Source organism: Mus musculus, chromosome 3, assembly GCF_000001635.26.
Source record: "Mus musculus strain C57BL/6J chromosome 3, GRCm38.p6 C57BL/6J".
Classification (NCBI taxonomy): Eukaryota; Metazoa; Chordata; class Mammalia; order Rodentia; family Muridae; genus Mus; species Mus musculus.
The window spans coordinates 126,973,957-126,993,027 of record NC_000069.6 but is presented as its reverse complement, the minus strand read 5'-3'; the positions used below and the strand labels follow the sequence as shown (position 1 = coordinate 126,993,027).

The window sequence follows — 19,071 nt, the reverse complement described above, 5'->3', positions numbered from 1 at the left end:
TTTTATTGTCTATGCTTTCCCATATCATGATGAGTAACTCATTGTCCGACTTAATTGTATCTCATTAATCTTATGCACAGAATATTTCGTATTTTCATTTTTAAAGTAGTTTCCTGTCTTGACCATAACATCTTGGATTCTGCAGCAGAAAGAGAAGTGCATGATCCTTGAATTATAGCTTTGTTCTCCGTGTACTGTTCAAATGCAGTTGTTTAAAATAATATATTTCAGTCAACAAATACCTTAAGGATATTTTATTTGAAAAGGAAATTGTATATTAAACCTAATTACATTATTCACGAGTAGGAAGATTTATTTGTGCATTCAACAAACATCTGCTGATGCCCTGTGAAGGTTGGGAGTACATCAACTTAAAATACATTCTACAAATTGCATTTTACATTGAGGGCAGTGTGATTATTCAGAGAAATCTCTGTGAGCAAATGATTACTGTATGCTGCTTTTGACCTCTTGCCGTATACATTTTCTTATATAACAGCATTTAATTCCAAAGAAAGCAGCCTGTTCTTGCAAGAACAAAGAAAGAATGCTCACACACTACCAGCATCTGAAAAAGGGCAATAGGCTTTCATACAGCAATTTACTCTCAAATGGAGACACATTTTCTTATGGAAATAGTTGCCTTGAAAGGCAGTTAATTATTTAGAACATTTCCACATAACAACAGACCTCCTGGTTAGCCAAATACAATAGATATAGTCACATTATTAAGTCATTTTATTTACACTTAGATACTTATTTAATATGTTTCAGAAAAGTATAGTAGGATATGTTACAGTGTGCAGTACCCTTAAGGCTAAAAATATGAACCTTATATTGAGTTCCATAATGTAACTAAATGGGATTCCTTGCCCCATGCCTCCCACCTCCCACCTTCCTCCTGAGACAAGGTCTAAGTATGTAGCAATGGCTGTCCTAGAACTGACTTTGTAGTCCAGGCTAGTCTTGAACTAAATGGGAATTTGTTTTGTTGTTGTTGTTGTGTTTGTTTGTTTGTTTCGAGACAGGGATTTCTCTGTGTAGCCCTGGCTGTCCTGGAACTCTGTAGACCAGGCTGACCTCGAACTCAGAAATCTGCCTGCCTCTGCCTCCCAAGTGCTGGGACTAAAGGCGTGCGCCACCATCCTTGACCCAGAATGGAGACTTATTATTATTGTGTGTTGAGACTCTAGCAGCAGAATTGTGTGTGTGTGTGTGTGTATATACAATTGAAGGTCAGAGGTCCATATAGACAGTGTCCTCTTCAATTCCTATCTATCTTAGGTTTCCAGGCAAGCTCTCCTTGAACCTGGAGTCCATTGATTTAGCTATTCTGGCTGCCCAGTGAGCTTTAGGATCTCTCCGTGTCCCAGCTCTGGCATCATAAGTGTGTGCCCCTGCACCCGGGCTTGACATGGGTGCCGGAGATCTGAACTCAGATCCTCACGGTTCTGTAACAGGCATTAGACCATCTGAGCCATGTTTTCTGCTCAAAGATATTTTAAAACTGCTTTTCATAATTCTAATGGACAGCTAGAGATTAAGTCTATAATATACAGTTTATAATTTAATTGAGCTAAAATTATAGCTCAAATTTGAAATGCTCAACTAATAATAAATAAAATACTGCATTATAGAAGCCCGTTACATTTGTTCACCTCATAGATGCTTATCTGCTGTTTAATCTTGGTGATATCATTGGGCCTTGGATTTCTCTTTCTTACAGCATTGATTTAGTTTGCTTTCATTAAGTCAATACCTGTGGTCTTATGTAAACATGCCAAGAGTCATAGGCAGGCTGGACTTGCTAACATGAGCTTCAATTGTGCCTTTACCTATACACCATGAGATTCTCTGACCTTTTACTTTCTGCATTGTCTTTAAACAAAGATTCCACTCAAAGAAAACCTGTTTTGTCACTCTAAAAATATATTTTAACATAATTTTATCACACCAAATATCAAATTATATATATAATATATATATGTATATAAAATTTCAGAAATGACTATCTCTGAAATGACTCCCACTCTTCTTTGAGAGACTGAGCCATACATTGTTGTGTGTGTATACGTACATAGAATTAAATAAAGTTATTGGGGGTATATCAGGAAGTATTTCTCTGTGTAAATCATATCTAATAGTCTAAGGAAAGGTTTATGATAGAGAAAGGAATATGTACAAAATGTCCAGAGCATAAGAGGCAGAACCCACGATGACAGAGAAACAAACCATCCAGCATGTGGGTAGCAGGGACTGGGAAGTAAGGCTTGCCTACCTGCCTGTCCCTGTTTGCTACCTCACAATAGGTCATCTAAGACATTTTTCTTAGTGTTGTTCTGAAAACAAAAGAAAGCACATTTGCTATTAAAAAAAAAGTTGGGGCTGGAGAGATGGCTCAGTGGTTAAAAGCACTGGCTGCTCTTCCAAAGGTCCTGAGTTCAAAAGGTCCCAGCAACCACATGGTGGTTCACACCCATCTGTATTGGGATCCAGTGCCCTCTTCTGGTGTGCATGAAGACAGCATACTCATATACATTAGATAAGTAAATATTTTTTTAATCTTCTTTTTGTTTTTTTTTTTTTTAATCTTTTTTTGTTTGATTGTTTTTGTTTTTCGAGACAGGGTTTCTCTGTATAGCCCTGGCTGTCCTGGAACTCACTACGTAGAGCAGGCTGCCCTTGAACTCAGAAACCTACCTGCCTCTGCTTCTGCCTCCCAAGTGCTGGAATCAAAGGTGTGCGGCACCACTGCCAGGCCAGATAATTTTTTTTTTAAAAGAACAGTTGGCAAAAGACTTGCGCCTCACCACTTCTGATTGACTCAGTCCTGTTGTTCTTGGCCCATGTCTCTTGTATCCCTTCATAGTCTCTTGGCAATCTGTTGGCCTTTTCTGATTTGGCAACAACCCAGTGACTGAGTCATTGTCCTCACTGAAACAAGTTTTTAGTACCTGTAGAACAAAGCACAGACGTCTACACAACACACTCCACACACTCTGGTGCTTTACTGCTTCATTCTCCTCTTTGTCAAGAGTTTATTCTTTTCATGTTCTCCTAACTGTCAACTGGTGCACTACATTTACTGGTGCACTTTAAATTACACATTTGACTATATTCAAGTATATTCAAGTTATTCAAGTATAACTCGAAGAGCTTTATTTATATTTAAAGCTGTGAGGTTTCTTTTTGTATAGAGGAGTCTCACTTTTAAAATTGGCACAATGGTGCATATTCTTGGTGTGCAATGTGATAATTTGAGATGTGTATACATTGGGAAAATGGCTAAATCTGCCAATTTGTTTATTGTCACATTGTACACTCATCATTTGTGGGTGGATGTGCAGAGAGTACCTACAATGTCTTGGAAAATTTCAAGTATACTAGGACTAAGGACATAGCTCAGTTAGTACAGGGTTTTCTTAATATGTGTAAGGCCCTGGGGTCCATCCCAAATGCTTCTTCATACAAGTTATCCTGGTGCACATGTGGAATCCAGGCTCTTGAGAAGTGGAGATAGAAGGGTCGGAGTTACAGGGTTGTCCTTGCACATAGCAAGTTTTTGGGTTGGAGGCCAGTCTGAGATATATGGCACTCTCAGAAAAATGATGGAGAAAAGACCTTTTCAAGTGTATAGTACACCGTGGTATTATCTGAGCAGTGTGGAGTGTCATGCATTACACTTCTCATTTGATTGATATTCTGTATCCATTGAATACCAGCCCACACCTCTCTTGCCTGCGCTCAACCCCTGGTAACCATGATTCTGCTATCTGTTTCTATGATTTGGACTTTTAAACAATTTCTCCAAGTAGTGAAGTCACATGATATTTGTCTCTTTGTACCAGGCCTTTTTTTCCCCCCATTTTGAAATCCCTGTGTTGTGTTTGGCATATAACGATTATGGAATTCCTTGCTGTACAAGTGACTAACAACTTCTGAGGCCCGTCATTCTGAAGATGAATATAGTTTTCAATTACAATGACCAGTTACTCTAGATGATGTTTGTTAACTTCTAGCCTATTCTGAGGACTGCTCTCAATGCTCCTGTATTAGCATTCATAACTACTTTATGGAACATTAGTCTGTGGTTTTCAACAAGGAAACTGAGGCATAGCCAAGTTAAAGGACTTGCTGAGGCCTTCCAGCTCGTGAGATGAGTCTACAACTGGAAGCCATGAAGCCAGAGGACCCTGATCTCTATGCTCCTTATCCCACATCAGGGATGAAATGCTTTGCTGTTGGTCACTCAGGAGAGCACTGTAGAAAGCCAATAAGCAATAAACTATAACCATAGACTGTGAACACTATACCGATGACTTATTCTCTATCGCTGGTCCTCGAACATCTGCGGACATGTGTTCCATATAATTTACATAGCCTACCTTGTTTACAGCATCTTTCTGATGGGTTTTGCTTTGACTACATTGCATGTTTATGCTTCATTGTGAAGTTTTTCTGGAAAGTTGACTTAGTTCATCTTAGAGATGTCTTGAAGTCATTACTTTGGTCTCCCAGTATGACTAATTACAAGCACCATTACTAAAGGCTCAATTTTTCAAATGGGGCCTAACAGTAATGAATCTTCTCTTGTACAATGTTCCTGGAATCATTGGCCATTTATCTTCAGAGAGAGCAAAGGTGTCTTCATGAAAGAGAGTCCGTTTCTAAATGTCCGTGTGGATGAGATGGGGGTGTTTGAGGTTTGATGCCTTGCTGCTGCTGTTAGACAGGGGTCTCCTCTGTGGCTCTGTTCATCTTTTGTCTGATTTTGTTTTTAACTTTGAAATGAATGATTTCTCTCTTTCTAGACTATCACGGAAAAACATAAGCTAAATGTTCCTGAGACAATGACGGAGGTCCTTGATGTTTCTGATGAAGAGGGTGAGTCTCTCCTCTGGTCTTTTGTGATTGCTGCCATGTTGTTACACGAGGGAACTAAAATCTCTTTAGGGACAAAGGTAGTATGGATGGCAGCATCTTAACATTTAGAACTCGGTTGCAATCTTTAGTCCACTAAATTTACACTTGCCATTGAAAATATAGGCAAGTCAGGTCTATGTATCTTTGCCATTCTTACTTTTAATCTCTAATGACCAGTAAAACTGGGAAATAAGAAAGAAACTTGAAATCACCCATGTGCTTAAAATAGCTGGCTGATATTATAGCCACTATTAATACATATACTAATTATACGAAAACATTTCATATTCACATGCCTTGAAGAAATGCAAAACGTTCGTCATCAATGGTATATTAAGAAATATCTGATTAGTACAAATGCCAGAATATATATTAAGCTCAGAAGAAAGGAGCCCTAAAAAGGCATAAAAGGACCTTAGCACCAAATAGTGCAGTCTCAACACAACTAAGCCATCCTTTATGCTAGGAAAGATCTATACTTTCATGATGGTTTTAGAGTTGATAAAAATTACCTAAGCCAGTGGATCTCAACCTTCCTAATGCTGTGACCCTTTAATACAGTTCCTCATGTTGAGGTGACGCCCAACCACAAAATTATTTTTTGTTGCTACTTCATAACTGTAATTTTGCTACTGTCATGAATGACAACATAAATATCTTAAATGTAGGACATCTGACATGAGACCACCATAGGAGTTGTGCCTCAAAGGTTGAGAACTGCTAATCTAGACAGTTGATTTCAAAGCCCTGAAAAAGGCTTTTTCTAAAACAAGTGCAGGGGATGGCTGCGGGTAGGCTAAGTATCCATATTTGGCACAAAAAGGTTCTTGTCTACCTCCTCAGCGACTTTTCTTTGTTCTACATTTTGAATTTCTCTGTGCTATCTTTCTGGAATAAAAACAAAACAAAACAAAACAAAAAGGAACACCAGCAGCAGCAAAAAACAACTACCCTAAGATGACAGAAGCACCGCATAGGGTATGCAGGCTCCAGTCGCAAAGCCAGCCTGTGGGGATTGCAAAACCTATTACCATTTCATATGGACATGGAAAATGCATGCATATCTTTGCAAAATCATTGCCATGAAGTTGGACCCGGGCCTGAGAGTTAGAGACTCTACAGAAAATGTTAATACATCTTTAGGTTCTTCAACATGAAATCTCAAGGCAAAGCTTTCCAGTCTTAGTCTTACTTGGAATCAGTTGGAACCAGGCTGCCTTTTTATTGGCAGTATGCACTGAGCTGTGTCAGTGTGCATAAGAATTATGACAAGAATAAACGAATGTTGGATCAATGTATTATGATGAGTCATTTTTTTTAAAGTCCTGCCAAAGGATGCAGTTCTGAGTATTTATTACGAGTGTGTGTTGTGTTCTAGTATTTGCTAGCTGAGTTCCAACATCCATGTATGCACACCATGGCTTTGGTGGGATTCTCTTTCTGATTCTCATTCATATGTTGTACAGCCCTTAAGCAGTTTGGTGACCACTTTATTGATGGGGAAGCATTTAGTGACTCAGGTACCATAAGGACTCGGAGTGATCTCTTTGCTTTGCTTTTAACTTTTCTTAGCTTCATAGCAGCAGCTTGTTGATGTCTTAAATCTTTTTGATTAATACTAACGTTTCTTTGGAAATAGCTTGTGTAATGGGGGTAGAATTGTGCATGTGTGCGTGCAATGTGTGCATTTTATTAACTTGTAACTAAAGCCATGATTTGCTTATTCTGGTAATAACTTAGCAACTATTATGGAGATGTATTAAACAAAATTATTTTCTTCGAGGACCATTGTAAGAATGTTTCCCCAGAGGAATTTGTTTTTTTTTTGTTGTTGTTGTTTTTTTTGTTTTTTTGTTTTTTAAGAATAGAGACTTTGAGGAAAAGTAATTCTTTAATACTGGAGTAAGCATGACATATTGGTAACTAAGCTATTAGTTACTATCTACATTTTCAGCTAAGACCGCTTGAGCTGAATGCTCACATTGCCCTTCTTGGTTGAGAAGAATATATTATTAAATTATAATCCAGGTATGGTAGCATGTATCTGTAGTCACAGTTACTTAGGAGGTAGAGGCAGGGGGATAACTCAGAGCAGAGAATGGAGGTCCCGCTGGGCTGGGCATGGGGGTACATGCCTTTACTCTCAGTACTCGGGAGACAGAGGCAGGTGGGTGTTTGCAAGTTTGAGGCCAGCCTGTCCATGTCCTTTGTTCCAGGACAGCCAGATTTATGCTATGTAGAGAGAATCTGTCTCAAAGTGGGGGGGGGTAAGGTCAGCCTCAGCAAATAAATAATTAGAAGTAGTAATGTGATTGTTTTCTAAAAGATAGTCAAGAATAGAGGTAAGTTAACCACTAAATATCTTTTAAAAAATTATTCAGGGAGGAAAGGACTGGGTGTGAGGAGATGGCCAGGTGTGTAATGATACACTTATTAAATGATACAATTAATTTTAAGTGGTTAACTGTGTATGTCTGACAAGTGAATGTTCATCATTTGCATGTGGTACCTACAGAGGCTAGAAGAGGGCATCAGGTCTCCCATATTTCAATAGCAAGAACAAGGGCCAGGGCAAGGGCAGGAGCCAGTGACATTTCAGAGAGTCTCTGTCCAAGCATCATAGTGGTTATTACAATGGGTAACCCTTGTGACCACACTATTTGATTTTAATTTATCCCCATACTTTTGATATCTGTGTTCCACAGAGTCCTGGCATGGCTAATATACCAGTCACCAGTCATGTAGAATCTTGTAGTTTTAGATTACCAAAATCAATTTTACTTAAAAACAACAACAACAAACAACAACAATAACAAAAACTGTAGTACACCCATGCCTTATAAGCCCTAGGGAGGAGCTACCCAGAAATGTCTAAAAAAATCTGGGAAATAAAACAAAAAATGAACTCATTAATTTGAAAGTCATCTATTAAATGACTACATCTATAATTTAGGAAGACATTGCTCCAAGTACAAGAAACAACAAGGAAACTCACATTAAGTTTGTTATATAATATGGGAAAAACAGTTGTGTCTGACTGTTTTATACCAGATAAGTTAATAATAGAGTATATGTCAGGGAACAATTATTATGTAATAGCAAAGTTCTTCCCAAGTTGAACAGAATTCTATGTATGCGAGCAAGAGCTAATGTTCTTAATTCAGAATGTTATTTTAAAATAGACTGCTCAGCAATTAAGAGCACTTAACCACTAGCAGAGGACCTGGGTTTGATTCCCAAACCCCACATGGTGGCACACACCCATTATGAACCTAGTTCCAGGGGATCTAGCAGTCATAAGCAACAGGCATCCATGCATGCAGGTAAAACACTTATACCGATAGATAGATAGATAGATAGATAGATAGATAGATAGATAGATAGATAGATAGATAGAAGATGGGTGGATAGATATACGTAGATAGAAGATAGATGGATGGATAGATGGATAGATAGATAGATAGATAGATAGATAGATAGATAGATAGATAGATAGATAGATAGACAAAGAAACCCCTCATCTTTCCCATTTCCCTCACTAGAAGCATGGAGACAACTATTTACAAGGATCTCATATAGAAAGTTTGTCAAGTTGGCGAGGTCTGAAGTGGACAAATAAGAAGCATTTTGTTTTTTCATGCTGAATGTGAAGTACTTACAGAAAATCCGGGTGCAGAATTCTTGGAGGAGACTGAGATATGTGTTTGGAATGTGATAAAGGTCTAAGATGGATCCACTTTTCAACAGAGTATATTCTATGAGGCCCTTGAAGGTTTAATAATGTGTGGTAAACGGGACATAGCAGGGATCATATAGGAATACCATTTCAGACAAAGGAACCTGAGAAGAAAGACTCAAAGTAATAGGAAAAAGACTAGGAGAGATTCTGTCACAGGTGTCAAGGAGCGTTATTATCCAAGAAGTCACCTCTTGGTCATTGTTTAATTACTAGAATCAGTCAACAATAGCAAGGGTCTGGTTATGAAAGGAAGTTTGATTATAAAAGGAAGAGAAGACTGAAGACTGAGTATTATATTTAAAAAGGCCTCAGACTGGCTAAAGAAAGGTTAGCGCTTTACTGTTCGGAAGGAGAATCCTTCATGAATCTGGTGGTATAGGAGGCTGATTAGAGACAAGACTCTAGACCATGTTTTCAAGAAGATAGAAGGCATAAGGCTCTAGAAATAGATGTAAATAAATATGAATCTCCTCTAACACTTCTTATAATACTTTCCATCACTCAGTGTTGATACACAGTCCTGAACAATGGTATTTTTATGTGCAAATAACTTAGAGAGAAATTATATACAGAATCAAGATTTGGCCTAAGACAAGTGTCACACCTGTTAACAATAGCAGATTAGGTTCTGGACACTGTTGCTAGCCTTGGAGACTTGATTTTTGGGGTCATAATGATGACATCATGATCTATTTATTACACCACAGGTGTCTCCAAAACTCTCAAGCCTCACTTTTAATAAACTGAACATAGCAGCTGTTCTCAGAACAACCACCAAAAGAGGCAGAGAATGGGGGAAGAATATTAAGGACAGCCACGGCCTGGTGAACTCAGTGTGATTAGAGGGTTTTAAATGCTGCGTTGGCTTGCCAGCATTTTTTAAAGGGTTTATTTTATTTTAAATATATTGTTCAGATGGCTCAATCTCCTTTTGTAACACAAATCCCTAAACACCAGGGAGGAAGTCTGGAGCTGTGTTCACTCCCAGGTTGTACTGCTGGACCCAGCTACATCCATCCTTTCTGAACCTTCTCCCCACCAAGGCATGACAAGAAAGAGGTTGAGTAAGAAAATCTAAAATGTGGGTCATGTCTTATTAAGAAGTATTGAGACCTTCTAGCACACAAGGAATAGAAACTTATTTTGAGTTAGTTTTGTTCCCTGTCACCACCTTGACAACTGAGAGACTGGGGTCAGAACTGGAAACTCAGGAGAATAAGGTTGGCATCCAGAATCTAAACCAGAGGAAGCTTAGGAGGCCCTAACCTGGGTAGTATAATGGACTTAAGCCCAGAAAGCCCTAACTTGGGTAGTATTATGGACTTAAGCCAAGTTCGATTGATTGGATCCTGGGGATAGGGTAAGGGAGGAGCATGCGCTTTTGAGTGTTAGGTAATGTTTAGGTTCTTGCTTAAGGGATACGGAATGTGCGGCCTTTTGTATGTCTTGTATTTCACCATTTCCATTACCTTTTCACACATGAAAAGGGGTCTCAGAGTGCCTTCCTGAACGTGAATAAAACTCTCTAAAAATGACTAGGCTTATCCCCAAGTCAGACCATGTCTAGATTTTAGTAGTCCTGTCCTTAGAACATATTTCTTTCTACTTTAGTGCTCTTTTGTATCTTTAATCTTATAAAGTCTTATAAATCTTGTAATATATATTATTAGCACATTCATGAGCAGCAATGTGGTTTTCAGGAGGTTAGGTCTTCCTGCCAAGCCTGATAAACTGGATCAAGCTCCAGGTCCTTCACAGTGGAGGGAGAGACCATGCTCCTCTGACTTCCACATGGCTCTGTACAGTGAAACATGAGACATACACACACAGAGACACATAGAGAGGGACACAGAAACAAGCACAGATACACATGCAGAGATACACACAGACATACACACATATGGGCAGAGACACACACACTAACACAGAGAGACACACAAAAATACAGATACAGACATACACATACACATTATCAATCAATCAATAGATAATTTCTCATTGTAGCACTGTCTCATATATCTTAGCACATAGTCAATGGCGTGAAGAGACTATTAATACTGGATTATGCACAGAACTATTGTATACACTTCTGAGAAAATGTTAGTAATCTACACACTGGGATAATCTATAAGCTAGACTTGTCATCATAACAGACAGAATGAATAAAGCTAGTTGAAAGATATTCAAAGAGTTACAATTTAGTTAATTTTTTTTTTCCTTGATGCCTTTTGGGGGAAATTAATCAAATACTCTCTCTATAGGCTTTAGCCATCTGTAGACATGTGCATGGGTTCTGTGTCTTCCTGATGGGCAGTGTTTTGCTGTTATCCAAGGTGTCCTGTGAATGCACTATGGGCATATTTTGTTGTTGGAACTAAAGTGAACAAGTGCCTTCCTTCACTGTCGTCTGATTGCCCCCAGGTGATGACACTGTGACAGGTGATGGGGGAGAATACCTCAGGCCAGAAGATCTCAAGGAGCTCGGAGATGACTCACTGCCCAGCAGTCAGTTCCTGGATGGCATGAACTACCTTCGGTACAGTCTGGAGGGAGGAAGATCCGACAGGTATTCGCCAAACTTACATTCAGTTTCACAAGTATGCAGAACACATCTTTTAGACATTTTCTTTTTTCCCTTTTTCTTTTTTCTTTTGGTTTTTAGAGATAAGATCTCACTATGTAGCCCAGAATAGCATGGAACTTTCTCAGATGAGCCTCAAACTTCTGATCCCCCTGTCTCAGCCGCCTGAGTACCGGGCGTGCACTGTAGGCACATATCACAGTGCCTGGCTTACCACATATTTTTTATGGTGATAGAGAATATAGACACCATTGAGCACCTTGATCAACAGTTCACTTGCTTCTTAGTGTGCCCTCTTGTTCATGTCTCTGACACCTTAAGTAGAGCCCATTTTGAGGACCAGGAAACTAGTTCAGAGATATCAAAGAATACTGCATAATCATGCGGCTACCACAAAGCAAGAGTGAGCCAAGATTAGAAAGGATTCCCTGCCTTTCAAAGTCATGTATTTAATCAGCTGCCACTTTTCTCTGCAGGCAAATTCTAAGGGCAGTTGTGGTTAGCATCTCCAGATACCTCTGACTCTAAGTTAATTCTTGGCGCTGTAATTTCTGTGTGCACACAAATCTGTTATGAAGAATAACAGAAGACAAGCGCAAAGGAAAATTGCCCTGGAGTCAACTTTTCCATTAAAAAAAATTTAAATAAATAAAAAAGGAGGAGGGTGGGACTTTAAGTGGTGACCCGAGTCCATAAGGATCCCACTTTGTGGACAAATCCGAGGAGCCTTGCTAATATTCTGAACTGGGTCAATGTTATCTCGGTTACTTCAAACTAATACGCCTGGCGCTTGCTCCTCTCCGTAGCAAGAGGACTAAGAATATTCCGAGTGCTTCTTCAGAAGTATGGCTGCCAAGCTGGGTCACACGTGCGCTTGTCCATGTGACCGTATTGTCTTCCCATCCACAGTCCCGTGACCATCGTGCAAAGCTGACTCTTGTCAGCCATTTTAGAGGTTTCTCACTTATTTATCTCTGTAGACAACTTATTTGGGGCTTTCCCCTTGAGAGCCTGGATCCCATTTCTTGTTGTTGTTGTTTGTTTGTTTTTCCTCTTCTTTTGTCCCCTTTTCTCACATTTTTTTCCTCTGTGTAAGTTCATTCTTGAATTGGTCATCCTGGTAAGTCCAGGAGGTACCGACGTGATTAAAATATGTTCTCGAAATTCATAGCCTAACAGAGACTTTGAAAGGCCGGGGCAGAAGGGTTCTGAGCATCTCTGTAGGACAAAGAGACACAAGCTTTCTGACAGGCAGTGGACCAAACCAGGTGGAATGCTGAGCACTGCTTCTGGGAAAGGCAGAAGGCACTGAAGCCTTCATAGCGGGGTTCGCAGAGGCTTGTGTTAGCGGGACCACAGGGTGGTGCAGTGGGCTGGATCGGGAATGGAGGGGATGCACACCCGCATCTTACCAGAATCCCTCGTCTGTGACACAGGCAATCATTCTGGTGGAGAGGGGTCAATGGGCTAGACAATGTAGGTGCGGTATACTGTTTGCTGGTGGTGATGGCAGTATTAAACTCTAACCCTCGTCCAGTTGTAGAAAGAATTCCACAGTGACAATTTTGAGATGTGGGTAGTAGGATTGGTTGGTGAGTTTTATGGGGCAGTTGAAGAAGATGGGGTTGTGACTCCTTGATATTGGTGGCTTTCATAGAGGGTAGCCCTTAGGGTCAAGCTAAGGAAGGGGGAGCCTTTGGGAGGTGTGGAGAAGGGGTGATCGAACCTGTGATCCATACAATAAGTTCTTATCTGGTGACAGATTTGGATTTGTAATCTGAGATTCTTTTTCTACTATAAATAATTTTTATTAATTTATTTATTCACTTTACAGCCTGACCGCAGCCTGCCTCCCTCTAATACAGCTCCCCTCCTCTATATCTCCTCCCCTTCTCCTCTGAGAAGGGGGCTGGGGGGCTGGGTATCACCTGACCCTGGCTCCTCAAGGCACTGCAGTACTAGCTGTATCCTCTCCCACTGAGGCCAGACAAAGCAGCTCAGTTAGGGGAACGGGCTACGTAAAGTAGGCAACAGATTCAGGGACAGCCCCCACTCTATGTTTCAGCATAAGAAAATATTTATAGCTTTGTGTGAATTCACAGTAATCTCTGAATAGCCTGATTAAGCTCAGCCAAAGAACACTTCATTTTCATCAGTTATTTTTTAAAATTATTTTTAAAAAATGCCCGATTCACTCATAGTTTCTATTTTCAATGTAAAGCTGAGAGTTATAACATACTTTGCACAGAGTGGGGAAGAGGTGAATGGTTTGAGACTTATCAGCATACAAAGACAGAGACATGAAACAAACCTTGCACGCTCTGTTCTTGGATTCCCATGTGCACTTCTTGACCACCACATGTATACACAAGCCCCCAAATAGGTCTTCCAGACCACATCTCATCTTCATGTTTTATTAATTATTCTTTCAGTTTTGCTTGAGCAGTTTGGTACATCACTTTTTTTGGTAACCATTCTCCTCTTTCATTATTTCTTTATTTGGTGTGCTGTCCATAGTACCATCCCCAGGTAGGTATTACACGGCATGGAACCTTGGTCTTCCTGGGTTCATTCGCATTTCCCTGCTTCCTGCTCATCACAGCTCACTGCTCACTGTGTGTGTTTGTGTGTGTGTGTGTGTGCGCGCGCGCGCGTGTGCTGGCAAACGCTGCTTATATTCTAGAATTATAGATTTTCCCTCAAATTAGCCCTTCTTCTGCGCTGCCCCCCCCCCCATGCTAAATGAGTAACTGCTGGAGTTAGGAGAACAGTGTCACAAGAACCAGCCCTGATTCCTGATTCTAACTCTTACAGCGCCACCTTGTGGCTGGCAATGCAGGAGCATGGCCCTTCCATAACAAACTTAGCAGCCTATCTATCTATACTGAGAAAAGACAGAAATCAACATTGGGGTGCCTAAAATAAGCATACATACAGAAAGATTAGAACACATACATTTCAATGCAGATGGGGCAAAACCACAGCCAGAGTACAGTCAGTTGGATTTGGATCCATTTATTATTGTTGCTTACAACTGTCCAAATACAAATAGGAAAACTCACATATTTACTTATTCAAAGGGGCTTCAAACTCTACAAATTGAATGTCTAGTAAGTATTATAGTTTCCTAAGCTAGTGATCGTTACACTCATTCAATTCTATAAGGCGGTTGTGTGAAAGTATAAACTGAATCCTTCTTTCTATCTATAGCTGTTGGAGCCTCCAAGTGAACAAGTACATTTTAATTTCTTTGAGCATGTTATTCTCAGTGCATTAACTCAACAGGAGGCCTCCCCGAAATGATGTCTTGTAAATGGAAACTCTGTTGTGACATGTTTAAACTTGTCTGTGATGTCGCCCACCAAATGTACTCAGTTTATGATGTAGAGATTTAAACTTTTTTCAAAAGTTTATTCTCGTTATTATTTCACCAGAGAGAATGATGTCTCTGCTGTTAGAATATTCCAGTCATATTTACTTCATTTAAGAAGATTCTGTGACATCATTAGGGGAGAAAAGAACAGTTAGGACACATGAGCTTGATTCACAACAGGCAGCAGAGACAGCGATGTGAGATCCATAAAGAAGTGAATACTCAAACTGTGGTCTTGTCCAGTTCCCTCCCTCTGTCTCCACACTCTAATATCTACCCTTCTCTTTTGTGGCTGTAGGCTACTTTGTTTCTTTCTTTCTGTTAGTCATTTAGGCAAGACAAAAACTTAATAACTCCCTCTACCTCCTCTATATCAAAACCAGTTGAGGAAGACCCCAGAAGACAGAGGCAGGACAATCAAGTGTTCAAGGCCAGCCTGGGCTACATCGTGAATTCCAGACCAGCCTAGATGTGACAGATTAAGACTCTGTCTCAGGAAAACAAAACTAATTATACCAACATAATGTCATTTGACTGTGCAGATTAATTAGAAGGACTAAGTTATGCAAAGGACAATTGTTCTGTACATTGCATTTGAGTCAATAATTTGGAATAACAAAGATCAGATTTATCAAAAATTCAAAACACTGAATTGCAAGGCCTTAATTGTATTCTGAAGCCCCACATCACTTTTGGTCAGCATCCGTTGGCGAATTGCCCTTGAGTTGGTGTGTGTCTGTCCTGCTCTTGCCTCTCATCCCCATGGCAACTCTTTAGGGATTCCTACAGGACACACAGGGCATGCAAAGGGGACAGTGTTCTCCTCTGAGATCACGGCACTGCTGCACTCACCCGAGGTAAACAGGAGGCGCCCCACTTCCACAGGAAGCACGCATTTGGCCACAGTTCATTTCACTCTGTACCTTCCAGGGGAGGACACTGACATTCAGCTATTCACAATGTGGAAAGGAAGGGAAAGTGGCAGGAGAAGAGAAGAGAAAATAAAGAGGGGAAAAAAGAAAAAAAAAACACACAACCCTGCCTTTTCATTTTGCTTTTGCTCTCTGAGTAGTCTACTTCCCACCAAATATTTTCCCATGGCTGCAGGGAGATTATTTAACACAGATTTAAGAACTATTGCCTGCATAAAAAATTTCCCCCCACTGGCAAATAAGTGACAGTTGCCGGTTTCAAACATTTCTGGAAAGAAAGCGAATCTGATTAGGAGTATCGAATGTAACTTGCGGATTCCCTTGTGCCCTTGCCGTTCAGCGTTAAGCACGGTCTGGGGATGCGTTTTGGCTGCTGGGCAGAGACCTGGGTAGGGCCACTCTGAGACCCGTGTCCCCTGGAAGTTGCACTGTTAGCTAATAGCAGGCTTTTTTCATTCTCCTGCTCGGCTCATTTCACCTTCCCAACCCTCCACCGCTGTCGGTACATGACCATGACCTGCCAACCTACCAGCCTCCGGTCCTTCAGTTCCGACAGGTCTCACACTCTGAGCCATGCATCGTACCTGAGGGACAGTGCCATGATTGACGACACGGTTGTGATCCCCAGCCACCAGGTACAGGACTTTCTGCCTTTGTATCTGCTTTCTGGACAGCTTTTTTTCCGTACGTCCTAACACCACAACTATCCAGTGGTCCAGTGGAAACAAGTTAGGGGTGGGGTGGGTCGAGAGAAGAAAGTAAAAAGAAAAAACAATAAAGATAAATTCTTTCTTAATGACAGCAACAACAAGATCAGGATGATAGATGTGAGGGTATCTCATAGCATGAGAGATTATGGTGTTTCCGTTTTCAGTCATACTGAGTTCCTTTCTTTATGTAAAGATTTGTGTTCTGGGAATAATATTTCCATTATGAGGGGGAAAAAATGAAGCAGGGCATGTTTATAAAATGAACGGTGTGTTGTAAGTAAATTTTGTTGCAATATTTAAGGTAGCTGTGAGAAAGTGCTTAAAGTTTACTCCAGATAGAACCTTTTAATTTTAGGTATAATTTGATGGATTAGATACAAGGAAATAGACTTTTTTTTTTTTTTTTTTGGCTTTCAAAGTACTCTGCTATTGTATGAGTTAAAAGGAAATACACTAGAAGATTTTTTTTTCAAGTTTATTTCTTATGTTTTTTTTTTTAATTGAAAATCTTCTAAGTCATGGCTCCTTTTGTTTTATGCTTTTTCAGAATTCCTTGTATTTTACTTGAGTTTTGAAGCATCGTTTTTCATTGAACCCACTGTTCTTTGTGTGTAGGTGTCTGCGCTAGCCAAGGAGGCAGAAAGGAATTCTTATCGTCTGAGCTGGGGCACTGAGAACTTAGACAACGTGGCTCTTTCTTCCAGTCCTATTCATTCAGGGTGAGTGAATCAATATTATGTATCCAGATCAAGAGGTAAAAAGAGATGTGAAAAGTCACAGCTTTGTCCAGTTGCTTTAGTGGATGCTTAGCTTACAGAGGAGGTGCCCTTTGTTTCAACTTGTGAATAACGTTGCTTTTTCCAACATGGTTCCAGCTACACCAATGAGACAGCAAAAAGGGGGTTGAATTCAGCATAGAAAACTACTGTTTTAAAATAACTAGCAGCAACAGTTTGCTGACGCATACAGTCTTTAGAGCCATCTTTTAAAAAGAGGCGTGGCCAGCAGCTTATTTGAAAGTTTCAATCTGCTAAGATGAACTGGCTGGCCTTTGAAATAAATGCCTTTCCTCACATATAAATGCACTTAAAGTGGTGGTTATGGAAGTCCAAGTCACACACATACACAGATGTGAACACTCAAGTAGTGACGTTACATAAAGAGAAGTTCACAGCTAGAGTTGTCCTCTCAGCTGTGCTTCCCATGCCCTTTGTAGAGTGGATCCAACACTGCCTGCTTATCACTACTTAAAAGTTAACACTTTCGGTGGCACAGGCCTTTAATCCCAGCACTTGGGAGACAGAGGTGGGCGGATTTCTGAGTTCGAGGCCAGCCTGTTCTACAAAGTGAGTTCCAGGACAGCCAGGGCTACACAGAGAAACCCTGTCTCGAAAAAACAAAAAAAAACAAAAAACAAAAAACAAACAAACAAAAACCAAAAGTTAACACCAGACTTTGAACAGTTCTTTCAGCATAACTCTAGTCTTCCTTGTGATGTAAGAATTTAATATGTATACATTTCTTAAAGAATTTAAAATAGAATACTTTTTGAATTGTTTTTGCCCTCAGGTTTTAGTAATAGTATAGTAATATTATGGTCATATATAAATCTTCATGTATTTTCTTTTAAGTGAAATTTCTACCCATAATTTACCAAAAAATAGAGCACTTCGGTTTAAATTATTATCCCAAACTCCTTACATGTAATCTTCATAACTGTTTTGAACCGTGGGCCCTTTCTTCTTAGTGTTTTAAAATATCCTCCTTCCAGGGAAGTAGTCTAGGACATCAAAAACATTTTGAACTTTTTAGTGTAATAGTCTATGAAACACCATAAAATTAAACAGATATTGAAAATAAATACCCTGTTTTCCTTGTTAAATACTATATCTAGTTCTTGGTCTACCAAGAGTTCCTTAGAGGAATTAAAAAGATTAAACTCCATTCAAATTGAATTAAGAATTTTAAATGCAAAATGAAATGATTAAAATCTCTAAGTTGATCAAAAACCCTGGAATTGCCTCTGCTACTGAGGTCCTCCCATGTAAGTAAGAGAGAAGAGGTCTGGGCCTCAATGACTAAGGACAACAGATAAGAACCCAGACTCCATGCCACCAAATAAAATCATAATTTTAGATTACAATGTAATCAACTACCAATAGCAATTTTTTTAAAAGAGTGAATGTTATCATAATAGTTTGGTTTTCAAATTAATTATTACTCTTAAAAAGGAAATTCTTAAAGTTTAATGCACATCAATATCCTATTTATTTTTCCAATTTAAATAATATCTATGACCTATAATGAGTAGATAATGGTTACTTCATTGTGGTTGATTACTGGTAATGAAAGATCAGCATGTAACAGAGAAAGAAAAGGAAGGAAGGAAGGAAGAAAGGAAGGAAGGGAGGGAGAAAGGAAGGAAGGAAGAAGAAAGAGAGAGAAAGACGGGCAGAAAGAAAGAAAGGAAGGAAGGAAGAAAGGAAGGAAGAAGGAAGAGAGAGAAAGACAGGCAGAAAGAAAGAAAGAAAGGAAGAAAGAAAGAGAGAGAGAGAGAGAGGGAGGGAGGGAGGGAGGGAGAGAGAAAGAAGGAAAGAAAAAAAACTATAAAAAATTAGTCTGCAGCAAACCAGCTCTTCTGAATTTCAAATGTTTATTATACTGACTCTTAGTTATTCAAATCAGTGTGGGGTCTTTAAAGACATCAATGTCCCAGTCTGGAGAGATAGCTCAGCTGTCAAGAACACTGTCTTCTCTTCCAGAGGAGCCAGGTTCAATTTCTAGCACTCACATGCTAGTTCACAGTTGTCTGT

At 39.7% G+C, this 19,071-nt stretch overlaps 1 protein-coding gene across 50 annotated transcripts in view; it reads left to right on the top strand.

The window, feature by feature from the left end:
- The window catches only part of Ank2 (ankyrin 2, brain), a 578,741-nt gene that overhangs the window by 507,320 nt on the left and 52,350 nt on the right, over positions 1 to 19,071 (top strand). For 25 of the 50 annotated variants that reach the window (XM_006500891.3, XM_006500893.3, XM_030252367.1 and 22 more), the window contains 5 exons: positions 4,812 to 4,884; positions 11,084 to 11,228; positions 13,761 to 13,772; positions 16,081 to 16,183; positions 16,874 to 16,977. In XM_006500891.3, the coding sequence (XP_006500954.1) occupies positions 4,812 to 4,884; positions 11,084 to 11,228; positions 13,761 to 13,772; positions 16,081 to 16,183; positions 16,874 to 16,977 (437 nt within the window). The remainder of the gene's footprint in view (positions 1 to 4,811; positions 4,885 to 11,083; positions 11,229 to 13,760; positions 13,773 to 16,080; positions 16,184 to 16,873; positions 16,978 to 19,071) is intronic. The other 25 variants (XM_030252370.1, XM_030252366.1, NM_001327939.1 and 22 more) reach the window with 3 other exon arrangements.